We start from the raw sequence: 12,103 nt of genomic DNA, 5'->3' as shown, positions 1-12,103 counted from the left end.
ATACGCGCGGTTAGCTAAAATTAGTTACTTGCATCAGCATCATCAGCAGCCAGCAGTGTGGGTGATCATGTATGATTTGGACCGATCACTTGTCCTAATCTACAATACCGCCTGATGCTGTTTAAGTGGAGTCAAATGGGGAGGAGTAAAAGCCCAGCTGACTGTTTGACACAAACAACGCCAAGCAAACTTGGATTGCATGCATACATATACACACACACACACCATTGATCTCTCTCGCTCATGTCAACGCATCAGCTTGTACCACCTATTCATTCACCTATAAAAGCAAGTCGTGGCCCCACATGTTCTTTTTCTCCCCTTTTTTTCTTCTTTCCCAAAACTCTTTTTCTTGCCCTTTTTGCAACCACGAACTTTCCACTCCCTTTTCCTCCACAACGATACATACATTCGATTACGTATATATGGTTTTGGATCAACTTGTACAATCTTCACGCCGTGCATTTGTACGATTGGGAAGGAAGAAACGGCATTCATCCATGACAACAACGACCATGACAACGAATCTCCATGACACCTTGTTACTTGCAGAAGAACATCTTGTTGGCCGACATGGACGATCGAATGATGCACGTATTGCCGTTTCACTTTTACAACAATTGATCACCACGCACGACGACGATGATGATGATGATGACAATGATGCGATGGCACGTGCACAGGGCTTACTTGGCTTTTGTCATGAATTTGGATTGGGTACGGAAGAAGATTTTGTGGCAGCCGAAGCGCATTATGCAGCGGGCGCTTCTATGGGTGATGCTTTGGCCATGTTACGACTTGCCTTTTTACGTAAATACGGACGACCTGGTATAAAGATGGATCGATGTGAAGCCGAATATTGGGAACATTTATTACAAGAGGAGTACGCTCATCAAGCCACGCGTGTGATGGAATGGTTAACCTGTTGCGCTGCTTCATCCTCCTCCTCCTCTTCAATGACCCAGCATTTAGCAGGGGCAAGTCAATACTGCCTTGGTGTGTGTTACCATGATGGTTTAGTGGTGCCGCAAGATGTCGGTGCGGCGTTCGGGTGGTACAAGGCGAGTGCCGAGAGTGGCCATGCTAGAGGACAAGGCATTTTGGGCTACTGCTACGGTGAAGGAGTCGGTGTTTCGGAACGAGATGCTACGCAGGCACTGGTTTGGTATCGCCGTGCAGCAGCACAAAACGAAACAGTGGCCATGTACAATATCGGCTATTGCTATGAAGATGGCCTTGGCGTACAAAAAGATATGACCATGGCAGTCCATTGGTATCGTCGTGCAGCTGAACTCGGCAATGCATTTGCACAAAATGCTTTGGGCTATTGCTACGAAGATGGATTGGGCATTGTACGTGATCCTTCCTTAGCCGCCATGTGGTACGCAAGATCCGCTGCTCAAGGCTATCCATGGGCTCAATGCAACTTGGGCTACTGCTATCAAAATGGCATTGGCGTAGAAAAAGATCCTGTCATTGGCACTGAATGGTATCGTCAAGCTGCTCGTCAAGGTCATGCACGTGCTCAACACAACCTTGGCTTTTGCTACCAAAATGGTATCGGTGTCGATCGTCCCAATCCACAAAAGGCTGTTGAATGGTACCTTAAATCAGCTGCACAGGGCAACATGTTTGCTTTCCATTCCCTTGGTTACTGTTATCAGAATGGCATTGGTGTCGATCAACCTAGTTCCAAGGATGCTGTTTATTGGTATACTCTCAGCGCACGTAAAAATCATGCACCGGCTCAACTCTCACTTGGCTTTTGCTATCGTAACGGTGTTGGTGTTGACAAGAATGAACGTGAAGCTGTCAAATGGTTTCGTCTCGCTGCTGAACAAGGCAACGCACTTGCACAAAACTCGCTTGGCTTTTGTTATGAAGAAGGCATCGGTCTTGATAAACCTGATCCCCACTCAGCTGTGTATTGGTACACACAATCAGCTCGTCAAGGCAACCCTTGGGCTCAATGCAATCTGGGTTTTTGTTATGCGCACGGACTTGGTGTCGATAAAGTGGATCCTGCACGTGCCGTTCATTGGTATCGAAAAGCCGCCGTTCAAAATCATGCACGCGCTCTCGACAAACTTGGCTATCATTTACAAAACGGCTTGGGTGTTCGTCAAAATTTACCATTAGCTGCAAGGTACTTTGAACGTGCTGCACAACTTGGTCATGTCGCTGCTCAATTCCACCTTGGTGTTTGTTACGAACGTGGCGTTGGTGTCCCAATGAATCTTCAACACGCTTTATACTGGTTTGAAAGAGCTGCTTTGGTACGTTGTTGGAATACACATACATAGATCGATCATTAACGCATGTCCTTTTTATGTAGACGGGTTGTCGTAGCTCTCATGAGCGCTTACGTCGATTGTTGCTTCGATACTGCCTAGAAAATGCATCCGTGATTGAAGCAAGTGACCCAACCCTTTTTGCCAAAGGATGCCATCCCGTTGGTTGGATTGCGGGTTATAGTGCCAAGGCTGCATAATCATTGTTTTTGTTTTGTTTATATACGCACACACACACACACACGCCATCACCTCCATCTCACTTTTCAAATGCATTACTACTCTCTATAGAAATCTTGTAATTCACCCACTCTTTGTACAGTTTTACTTTTAATGATCCTTCTTCCCCCCCCTTTGTATACTGCACCCACACCCATTTTGCATTTTCTTTTGTCTTTTGGATTCAATAAAAAAAGTTGTTAGTGTATCAAAATAGGGATTCGTGAGAGTGGCATCATCGGAAGAAGCGATCCGTGCCTTGTGAGACAAATCATGCAACCCCTGAAACTCTATGTCACGGCCTCGGATATCAGCTGAACATGATAAGGAACATCCGCCGGGGACTCATTACATTATATGCGGGGTTTGCTCATGGTGTCTCTTTATTCTCGAGTGACCTCATCCTCGGTGTTTCTCTTTACTTCCCACCTTTACCACAACCACCCCACCGAATGTCATTTTACAATTGACCTCTGCCCGTTCTACAACGCCCATTCAACAACGTTGGCAGATTGCGCAAAGCTTAAGCGGCTTCAACCGAACAACAATGAGCGTTTTGAACCGAGTGCATTTCGACACGACAACGTTCCAATGAGGGCCCATTACAGCACCCGGATTCTCTTTTGAACAGCACGCCCATCAGCAATAGTAACGTCTACTGTACAACGTTGGGCTATGCATAGCAGCTATCAGCTTGACCAACAGCCTTGCACACGAACAAGTCTCTTTACCAGCATCTTTATTAAGCGATTGTATCACTACTATGGGCGTTCATCATGCAGCCATGATTCAAGCTATACCATTTGTGGATAGTCGCTGATGCAAGTTTGAACCATCTCTTTCTTTTGGGTATGATACATTCACTTTTTCTTCCACTTTCTTCATCATCCAATGTCTGATACTCTTTCACTCTTTTCTTTGGCAGGAAAATATGCTGCCATCTCAGGATGTACGCGAGGTATTGGTGTTTCCATGGCGATGGGATTAGCTGAAGCGGGTGCAGGTAATAAAAAGATGCGTGTGATGGTGGTAGTGGTATATACCAACTCATTTTCTTTAGACGTTTGCTTGTTACAACGTAATGTGGACGATGTTCATGTTCGTGATGCTATTCGTGCCCTTGGCCGTCGTGCTGAGATTATACACCTGGATGCATCCGATCAGGCGTCTGTTCGAACCGTCGTGGATCGTATTCTTCAAGTATTTCCCACGCTTGATATCCTCGTCAACAATGCAGGCATGGCCATTCGACACAAGTAAGAATTGCGTGGGTGTGAGAGAGAGGGGAAAAGGCAATCATCACTCATGTCATTTAAGGGCGGTTGATTTTCCAGAAGATGATTTTGATAAAGTTATCCAAGTCAATCTCAAGGCAGTATGGACCATGAGTCAAGCAGCTGCACGTCACATGATTCCAAAAGGACAAGGCAAGATCATTAGTACTGCAAGCGTATTGAGTTATCAGGCAAGTCATGATCATGGGAGATTAAGGAAGACATGCTGATGATGGCTTTATTATTGTAGGGAGGTATCTTTGTTCCCTCGTATTCGGCATCAAAAGGCGCGGTTGCAACACTCACCAAGGCCATGGCCAATGAATGGGCCAAGCATGGTATCAACGTCAATGCCATTGCTCCTGGATACATTGCAACGGACATGAACGTGGCTCTAAGAGAAGATCCAGAGAGAAGCAGACAGCTCTCAGAACGTATTCCAGCAGGAAGATGGGGAACACCAGATGATTTCAAAGGACCTATTGTGTATCTTGCTAGTCGTGCAAGTGACTATGTACATGGCGAAATGACACTTGTGGATGGTGGATGGATGGGTAAGGATATATAGACATGATGCTACGACCCTGCGGATCCCATTCTCATACGCTGTTTTATTAGGCCGATAATCGAATTACTTCCTCTTGCCAAATGAATGCGGGTTGATAGTAGTCTTATTGGAAACGTTTATTTGGTGTCATTAAAATCGTGTTATACGGCAGCGTCAATTGCCTTTCATCTTGAGCTTCTTTTTTTCAGCGCCAAAGATAGCCTTTGTTAATGTTGTTTATGGCTGGGCAAACATCAAATGATGGATACCCTAGAGGAAGTTACTAGCCCTTTTGGAACAACGGGATGTCCCACCATTCAAATCGATCAAATGTAGCATTCACCTATTCATTCCTCATGCACTCGCTTTTACACTCGTTATGATACCGATACGTAATGATGTAATCCAATGAACTTATATAATAAAAGGAGGAGAAGCAAAGCTATTCATATGATGATATCTATATGTTTCTGTAGAAGACTGCTACTGTCCCTTGGGTAGTCATTGACTTGTTGCAGGGGCTCGTCCCCTTTCGTCATAAGGAAGTTGCTTGGTAACTCCATCGAGCCGTGTACCGGAGGATGTGGACGTATACGAGGATCTTCAGCGCTTTGCTCCTCTCCAAAATAATGGAACATTTGAAAAGCCCAATGGAGAGCTTGTTCGATTGATGAAACCGAATCGTTTTGATATTCGGAGAAGTTGGCGTCCCGAATGTCTTGAAGAGCATTCATCCACACATTTGGATTGTCACCGTGGAACTTCCCGTATGCCATCATGACAGTGTTGGTGATCTTGTACTCATCATGAAGACCGAACTTGTACTTGCTATAGACTTGTATCGATACACAGCCAAGCGCATTGGGAGGCACACCATCAGTGACATGGGCAGCCCAACCACCCATTTGTGGAAAATGGAAGCTATAAAATGCAATCAACGGATGAGAAAAAGAAATTAAAGGAGATGCATGATAAACATACACTTACGTGAAAAATTCATTGTGTGGTATGTGTGGCATAATGCCACGATCCAACAACCGACTTTTGATGGCTGTTTTGTTGTCGCACGCGGAGAGCCAGCATCTGTACACATGTCGTTATTATCATATAAATAAACACCTGCATTGTTCATTGTCAAATGCTTACCACTGCATGGCGGCTGATGGTTGGATCATAATCCAGCATCTCCTCGACATCTTGGAGCTGACGCTGGAGATTTTGGTGCAACCCATGAGGTATCACAGTTATGGTGTGGATCACTTGATGCTTGAAGAAGTTGTCGCCGGCTGTATTGCACCGGCTGAGAACGCGAGCGCCGAAAAATGACACAGCGTTGCGTAAGAACAGGCTCTCTTAATTGAACCGCTTGCTCGTAATCAAGTCCATTCTTGACTAAAAGAGATGGCTCCAGCTTTGTCCCTCGACCTTCATGATATCATCCCAACTATGTGCAGCAACGATAGATCCATGGAAGCAATAATAGCTCAAGTAGGCTGGCACATCAAATCCAGGCCGACGATGTCATCTTCCCCAACAAGGCTGCGAGCTTTCTATAATGAAAGCTGATCATCGGAGCGAGTTTGTTGTGGGTGATTGTGGGTTTACTCGTACCAAACACCCCAAAGATATCGCAATAGCATGATATGCAAAAAGGTCGCATCTCCATGTACAATCTCAATACGGAGGATAAGGTAGATACCCTTTCCCTTGCCAGGCGATGAAAGAAGCCAATCCGAAATGACGACGGCTTTCGACTTTTGTAAGAAAAAAAACCGCCCCGCCCAACGATATCAGACTAGGCTCACAACGTGATGACAACGCCATCTGGCAAGAACAATACGCTTGTGCCCATTGGTTTCCATATGCACTTCCTTCAACGATATCACCAAGAAACCTGCCGCCTTTTTGTCGCACATCGTGTAAAGAGATGCAATCTTGTTTGACCACATTTCACCTTATGAGTCACTGGGAACGAGGCATACGAATCCTTACGTTCCTTGTTTGGGCGTGGTATCGTAAAGAGGCCAGGCACCAGATATGGATTTCTATCCGGTGATGCTTAGGCTGTGGTAGACGCTTTTTACGGGCACGCCAACCATTTGGTGTCGATAAAAAGTGAAGCGAGATGAGTGAACCATTGACCAAGTGTCGAACTTGTTCCATTTCTTGGATCTGTTGCCGCTTGTATCATCCGTAAACAGTGTGAGGGGCACAATCTTCACTGGCTGCTTGGACTTGAAATGCTCCTTGTAGCGATCGCCAAATGAAATTCGCACCGAATCATGCAAAGAGTAGATGAAGTCTTTGCAGAGCCTGTCATCTTCAACCCTGGCGGCTTTCTCTTGGCGTAATTCGTATAGCTACGTCTAGCCGATGGGGTCATCACATATGGCACCTGGTTAACCGATCCTGCTTCCTTCAAGAAAACCTTGGGATGTCAAGGAGAGGCCATGGCCCAAGCTGGAGGAACCTCTTAAAGTGACACGAGAAGATCTCGACGGTCGTGTACCAGAGCGAGCTCTTAAAGCCCCATCACAATTGATCAAAGAAATGGGATCATGTCTTGAAAATCGGTAAAGAAAACTTGATGCAACGACGTTTAATTTGACTCAACACGAAGAAAAGGTCTCCATGGCAACAGCTCTTGTCGATTCCAGAATCACCAAAGGGTATAGAGCTCCCATGACATACAACATGGCCCACACAATAAAGAGAAGCTGCGTCTTCTATACATGACAGATCTCAAATTAGATGAGATCATGCAAGAGCCTCGCCCTTGTCATCACCGCATATTTACCTTGCATGACATACGCAACGTGAAGCATACTGGAGCCGACATGTGGATAGCCATTGTCAAAAGATCCAAGGGTCCTTGCTTCTTGTCAACTATATCAACCATGTATGTTTTAAGTTATCATTGTCACCTTCATCACCTATTCACAGCACACTTACATCCTTACAGCTTCATGGCACGTTCTCAAACTCGTATCGGCTTTGCTACAGCGCCTTGTTGGGATCTACCATAGTAGATTAGTTGTTCCTGAATTGACAACAACGCGAATGACAACGGGATGCTTACCAGCCATTTGAGGGTGAGCAAGTGCTTTGTGACATCAGGTACAGTGGCAGAGTATAAACAATGGAATAAAGGCAATCGCGTACGTGTACATGTAAAGAAGGTAGAAGCTTAAAAGAAAGGGGGAAGGGGAACTACAAGCACGCGCGCACAAACATTGATATTTCAGATTTGCATGGCAACCTGGCGGGATGCCCCTTTTGGAAATGAACGCAGTAACGATCATCTCAAGGCAACGACGACCTTATTTATTTCCATAGTGATTCTTGATGTTTCTACGTTTGTTCTTAATAAACTCTTTAACACCATGCAATGAGTCATATCCTGTGGGGCCATTGATAGCTTGCATGAATCCGACATCATCATTTCGCTGCCGCTTGTTAAAATCACGCACCGTGTGGCCATCCATATCCACTTTTTTCATGAGACCCAGTAAATCCGCCAAGGGAGCTAAATCGGTAAAGTCAAAAGGGCTGACATGGCTTACACGTGGGCATGTCTTATCCCACGCCACATCTTCTTTCAACATGGCCACGGTATCGTCAATACGCTTTTCTGTTGCTGCACTGAACAAGAGCTTGTCATTGAATTCTCGAATCAATTCATCGAGTCGATTTGCGTATTCAGGTACGTCCACAAACTTCATCAAGGGTCGCTTCGTGGTCAAACCACCTGCAAATTGATGCCAATCGCCTGTTTCCAAATGTGACATTGCAGCCGTATAACTGGATCCAAGAATCAAATCGATATCCCATAGCATAAAAATGTACTTTGAGCTGCCAGGTGCCGTTTGATACACGTAGTAATTGTCCGCTGCTACAAGATAGCCATCACCAAAGCCGAGCGTAATCTCAAGGGCGATCCTATTCATGCCATTGTCAATCATTATTATCATCATGTTGATCTTTTCCCTCACCCAATACATACCCCCGAATGACACTCTCCATATCAAAATGTGCCTCCCATGCATCCTTGTTGGCTGGTGGGTTATCCAGGAATTTGGTCAACTCGATTAAACCTGTATAATCGGGTTGGCCTGTTGATGGATCTTCGGCAATCTTATACTGCCCCATGTCATAAGATGATGGATTGTCTCCGTAGTAACTAAGGTCTGAAATGCGATCAAGGAGCTGGTTTTTGGCATTACCAAATTTGCCCTGATACAAGACACCTTGCTGGTAATCCTTGTTGCCATCTGCAAATTCGTTACGTAGCCATGGATTCTTGTACTTTTCAATAAATCCAAACAATCCCAATGGCTGATCATTGATATAGACTCTATGATTACACGTATATAAGTTTCATGATTGTATATTACACGCCAAGATGATTTTTACCTTACAAAGCTAGAATCCGTAGTAGGAACACCCGCTGCATGAATCATTTTGAAACCAAGATCTTCTCGGATATAGGATGGATCCGTTCCCAAGGCACGCAACTTTAGACGGCGATACCCCGATAAATTGGATTTCTTGGGAAGCTTGATATTATAAGCAAGCTTGGCATTTTTTCGCGAATAGTGGCCCGAAAGTTCAAATTCAACATTGGAGAATGTCTTGATATCATGAAGCCTTTGGATACATGCATCATCAACAACAACCTTCTCCTTTTCTGCATCCTCCTCCTCCTCGTCTTGCATCCTCCTTTTTACCTGATGAAGGTCATGTTTGTCATGACCTGGATGTCATCTTGGTTATGCTCATGCATGTTTTGGATTTGTTTAGGATCACCCACAATATGGAGGGTAGGTATTTCACCATCACTATGAAGATCGCTCTTGATTCGATGAATGCTGGGTAAAGGTTCAAGCATGTTCGGTAGCTGTGTAATGTCCCATTTGTTCCATGATCGATTATAGTGCTCATTGGGGGTACTTTCGCCATCAAAGGGTTGTCGTTCAAAGGGTTCTTTTTCTACTACGCTGCCATCTGCTTTGATTTTGGCATAGTAATAGTGATGCTGAGCTGCTGGTGCTGAGCCGGCAAACAAAAGAGAGGATGAAGTCGTCGATTCAAGAGGGTATGGGTGGTCATCCACAATGACGGCCATGTTGGTGGCATCATCATTATTCTTTGGTAGTAACGAGATAACATTATACTTGACTTGCTCTTGTGCCAAAATGACAAGAGCAAAGAATTGAAGGAGTATGACTGTTGTGTGCATGATGTGAATACAAAAATATTTTTGATATCGACACTGCAAAAGTAATGTGCTTACCACAAGAAACAAGCATCTCGAATGGAGAAAAAGAAGTAAAAGGGTAACAGAAAAAGCTTCCTCTATCCTATGGACAAGTTATTATCCCCAGCATGATCAGCACTGTGCATGCATTCACCCCCTTTCTTCTTTTTCGACTTGCATCTTTTGCTGATGCCCTCATGTGTTTCGCCGCATACAGAATTTGCATCATTATAACATCACCGAGAAAACACCTTCTCTCGTAAACATCACGCGTGATCACAAGAGCAGGTGGCGTAATGTAGACATTACATAGCTACATGCATGCTTGAATACAAGATCACGCCAATCACGTGACCTTCAAATGTCGTATCAAAGTGATACTCAACATCTGTGTAGCAATATGGGTCGTACCCAATACCTTTTGTACTCCAACTCTATCATCTTATATATATACATGCAATATCCAAAACAATAAAGAACACGAGTCTTTCCAAAAGTATTCAGATACGTGCTATTGCTTTAGTGCTTTGTATAGCTACGTCCCTCTACACGACACTGGTAGCTGATCGATGAGCAACCTGTACTCACAACAACAACAACGTCAATTCGCTATCCAAGAGAAGATCCTAGCTGGCTTGAACCCTTCGCAACAGGCACTTTTTCGACAACACACGGAGATCATCTTTATTCCTGAAGAGCAACGCACAACATACGGACCAGCTAGTCAAACGAAGATCGAAGAACAAGCAACCAACTTACGTCGTCGTTTTCTTGTTGCTATTGGACAACTTCCTGCTGACGCTTCTTTATCACCATCACCATCATTTATTATGGATCATCGTGAACAAGCTCAAGACGGCCGTGGTGAGAATTCCACAGCTCCACAACAACCAGTGACCACTGAGGACACCGCTTTACATGTTATCATGCAATCACTTCAGGTCCTACTACAACAACACAACTCATCTTCTTCGGGTACCCGATCCACTGATGAACTGGATGGCATTCGATTGGTGCCACCGGAGGTATATCGTGGTGAACGTACCGCACAAGCAGTGGAAGGATGGCTTCATGCCTTTGACAATTATTGCCGCCTGAAGAATAGTACTATGAGTGAAGATGTCAAGGTGCGTTTTGCTTCCACTTTATTAAGAGGAGAAGCTTCTGAATGGTGGCGACAATTACAAAATGACCCTGATGTATATGAACCAACCACTTGGGATGACTTCTGTGTCACGTTTCGCGATGAATTCAAACCTAATAACTCTGAACAACTGGCTCGTGAGGCGTTGGATCGCATTTCGCAACAAACGGAAGGAAGCATTCGTGCGTATGTAGCTACCTTTCGTAAGCACATGCTCGAATTACCAAGTATGGATCCAGCCGATGCAATTTATCGTTTCGTGCAAGGGCTCGATGATGAAGCTCGCATGCAAGTGTTACTCCAGGATTTGGTTACACTACGTGATGCTTACAACGCAGCTGAACGATATGAGTCGGCAGCCAACATCGCTCGTGGAATGCGTGTGGATCGTCCTATTCAACATGGTACGATAAGAAGGCATGGTCAAGCACAAGTACAAGCAAATCAAGGTGATGATCCTATGGAACTCGATGCAATGTGGGATGCTAGACAAGCTAGCAGGAGAATACCTCGTGGTGGATCTTGGCGCCAACCAATGAACAATCGAGGACGAGGACAAGGAGGTTTCATCAATCAACGTGGTCGTGGTGGCTATAAAGGTCCGCGTTACAATCACAATGCCAACATCGTTTGCTGGCACTGTGGCACAACTGGTCATGTGGAACGCAATTGCCCTACCAGAAATCATGCCATTAATGCCTTTGTACAACGTTTGGATGCAACCGCCCGTGCCACACGCCATACTCCAACCCAAGTTCATGCAATGGATGTACCTAGCCCTGATACAATTGAGTTAGATGAGGCTCGTTTTGATGCAGCTACAAGATCCATAGAATCCCACACCCCTATTGAAGCCAATAGAGAATCATCTAATATCTCGTACACTGATGTTGTTACATTACCTTTTGATGGTGAAAACAAGGGTGGAGCGGTGATCCATGATACGGAATGGGAAAAGGATCGCTTCTTTCTGGAACAGCGATTGACTTGCGCATCAACAATTGACACGGGATTACCATTGCATCGTGGGTACTTGAAAGGTCACCCTATCTCTATTCTTATCGATAGCGGTGCTAGTGCCAATTATATGTCACCTCGTTTTGTAACATTGGCTGACAAGATTGTACCTATTGCCACGCGTAAAGTTGAAACAGCAAATGGTACTCACACTTCCATTTCGAAGCGAGCTCACATCACGTTGGATCTTGGTGGTTACATTGCTACGGACCTTCCGGTATACTTGTTTGATTCCAAATTCGATATCATCTTGGGGCAAACTTGGTTACAGGCAGTGTGTCCTCAACCTCATTGGCCAACGGAACGCTGGTTTATCTATCAAGGCGACAAGCAATATGTATTGGAACCAATTCG

At 44.8% G+C, this 12,103-nt stretch overlaps 4 protein-coding genes across 4 annotated transcripts; 2 read left to right on the top strand and 2 right to left on the bottom strand.

Moving 5' to 3' along the window:
• Positions 1-425: 425 nt before the first annotated feature.
• Positions 426-2,491, top strand: O0I10_011704 (uncharacterized protein; the record flags this gene model as incomplete). Its single annotated transcript, XM_058491667.1, has 2 exons — positions 426-2,276; positions 2,336-2,491. The coding sequence occupies 2 exons, from the start codon at positions 426-428 to the stop codon at positions 2,489-2,491; spliced, it is 2,007 nt and encodes a 668-aa protein (XP_058337540.1).
• A 910-nt stretch (positions 2,492-3,401) lies between these two features.
• O0I10_011703 (2-deoxy-D-gluconate 3-dehydrogenase) lies at positions 3,402-4,352 on the top strand (the record flags this gene model as incomplete). The annotated part of the gene is made up of 4 exons (XM_058491666.1): positions 3,402-3,513; positions 3,571-3,766; positions 3,828-3,975; positions 4,035-4,352. 4 exons carry the CDS (start codon positions 3,402-3,404, stop codon positions 4,350-4,352), a joined length of 774 nt encoding a protein of 257 aa, XP_058337539.1.
• A 425-nt stretch (positions 4,353-4,777) lies between these two features.
• On the bottom strand, positions 4,778-5,563 carry O0I10_011702 (uncharacterized protein; the record flags this gene model as incomplete). The annotated part of the gene is made up of 2 exons (XM_058491665.1): positions 4,778-5,252; positions 5,478-5,563. The coding sequence occupies 2 exons, from the start codon at positions 5,561-5,563 to the stop codon at positions 4,778-4,780; spliced, it is 561 nt and encodes a 186-aa protein (XP_058337538.1).
• Positions 5,564-7,651: 2,088 nt separating this feature from the next.
• Positions 7,652-9,570, bottom strand: O0I10_011701 (uncharacterized protein; the record flags this gene model as incomplete). Its single annotated transcript, XM_058491664.1, has 4 exons — positions 7,652-8,270; positions 8,335-8,685; positions 8,745-8,978; positions 9,059-9,570. 4 exons carry the CDS (start codon positions 9,568-9,570, stop codon positions 7,652-7,654), a joined length of 1,716 nt encoding a protein of 571 aa, XP_058337537.1.
• Positions 9,571-12,103: the final 2,533 nt, after the last annotated feature.

Source organism: Lichtheimia ornata (assembly GCF_029851405.1).
Source record: "Lichtheimia ornata isolate CBS 291.66 chromosome Unknown scaffold00098, whole genome shotgun sequence".
Classification (NCBI taxonomy): Eukaryota; Fungi; Mucoromycota; class Mucoromycetes; order Mucorales; family Lichtheimiaceae; genus Lichtheimia; species Lichtheimia ornata.
The sequence above is the reverse complement of the archived record's forward strand: the minus strand, read 5'-3'. Positions and strand labels throughout refer to the sequence as shown.